General features: G+C 41.8%; 1 protein-coding gene across 1 annotated transcript in view; it reads left to right on the forward strand.

The window, feature by feature from the left end:
* The window catches only part of imp4 (IMP4 homolog, U3 small nucleolar ribonucleoprotein), a gene marked incomplete at its 5' end in the record, with an annotated part of 17,890 nt that extends 16,494 nt beyond the window's left edge, over window positions 1–1,396 (forward strand). The window contains 4 exons of the mRNA XM_015369211.1: window positions 93–247; window positions 329–423; window positions 490–563; window positions 1,284–1,396. Of these exons, the coding sequence (XP_015224697.1) occupies window positions 93–247; window positions 329–423; window positions 490–563; window positions 1,284–1,396 (437 nt within the window). The remainder of the gene's footprint in view (window positions 1–92; window positions 248–328; window positions 424–489; window positions 564–1,283) is intronic.
* Between the last annotated feature and the right edge of the window lie 257 nt (window positions 1,397–1,653).

Consider the following 1,653-nt stretch of genomic DNA (forward strand, 5'->3'; position numbering starts at 1 on the left):
TATAAATCCAGATTAAGGAAGGTTTGTTTATATAAAGTTTGTTGTCGCTGACTGACGTGAACGACCTGCTGGATGTTCTTGTGTGTTTGCAGACGGCCTGGTGGTTTGCCACCTACCATTTGGACCCACAGCCTATTTCACGCTCTACAACGTGGTGATGAGGCACGATGTTCCAAACATCGGCACCATGTCGGAGGCCTACCCCCACCTCATCTTTCACAACTTCTCCTCACGCCTGGGCAAACGGGTGAGAGCTGAGCGTTCTGCAGCTTCTGGGGATATTGCTTTACATCCATTGTGCTGAAAACGATTCATTGTGGTGGTTCAGGTGTCGAATATCCTGAAGTATCTGTTCCCGGTCCCCAAGGACGACAGCAGGCGGGTCATCACCTTCGCCAACCAGGAGGACTTCATCTCCTTCAGGTTGTTGTGAGGAAAACAAAGTAACTGAATGATTGAACTGTTGATTGATCTGTTTTTTTTTTCTAGGCATCACACCTATAAGAAAACTGACCACAGGAACATAGAGCTGACAGAAGTGGGACCTAGATTTGAGATGAAGTGTAAGTAGATCTACAGCTAGATCTGCTCTCACACAGAGATATTCATTTTAATTGAATGTGGCAGACCAGCACTTCTATTCACTTTAGCTCTGAGTCCAAACCTCATGAGGAGAGGTTTGGACCCATCCAGAATGGCCTAGTCCAAACACAGACCTCGTTCCACTGACAAATCTGTGGAAAGATTTCAAAACTAAAGTTTGGAAACATTGTTTACAGGTTAAAGCTCCCGAAAGTCTGGTTTAAACTACTGAGGTTGTTGGTTGAATAACAGAAAAGGTTTGATCCAGTGAGCAACAAGATTTATTATGAACCAACAGCTTAGAGGAACTCGGCATCAGAGGATCTGATATATAATCTGATATTATAATCTGATCCTAATCAGGATTAAAGTGGTAGGGGAGCTAATGGACCACGACCTCTGACCTCTTTATCAGGGTTGTTTTCAGAATCTGGTTTGGATTAGCTTTTATTATTCACATTTATTCCATTTTTTATCTCCTTGTTAATGAAGAATCTCAAACTTCAGGTATGACTAATAAAATCTTTTAATATGTAGATATTAAATACTATTATAAGGTAAACAAACTGAAGTCTGCTTAAACTTTACTTCCAACCTGCCATGGACTTCAAGGCATCGTGTGGAAAAATGTTCAAACTATTATTTTTCTCCAACTAGGACAGTTTGAAGTTTAAAAGTTTTTGATCTTATCTCCTCTTTAGTGTACATGATCAAGCTGGGTACCCTGGAGAACGAGAGCACAGCGGATGTGGAGTGGCGTCATCACCCGTACACGCACACGGCCAAAAAAAGGAAGTTCCTCAGCGTGGAATAAGAAGGAGTCCATCAACCAGCTGTGGAGTTAATTAATGCTTCAGGCCTCGTTAGGGAACAGATGCTTCAGGCCTCGTTAGGGAACAGATGCTTCAGGCCTCGTTAGGGAACAGATGCTTCAGGCCTCGTTAGGAAACAGATGCTTCAGGCCTCGTTAGAGCAGCCTAGCAGAAACTAAAGGCCATCAGTTATATTAACCTTTCTCACATCTGTATATATATCTATATATATATCTATATATATATAGATATATATATA

The sequence above is a fragment of the Cyprinodon variegatus genome, unplaced genomic scaffold (genome assembly GCF_000732505.1).
Source record: "Cyprinodon variegatus isolate N-32 unplaced genomic scaffold, C_variegatus-1.0 Scaffold2641, whole genome shotgun sequence".
NCBI classification, from domain to species: domain Eukaryota; kingdom Metazoa; phylum Chordata; class Actinopteri; order Cyprinodontiformes; family Cyprinodontidae; genus Cyprinodon; species Cyprinodon variegatus.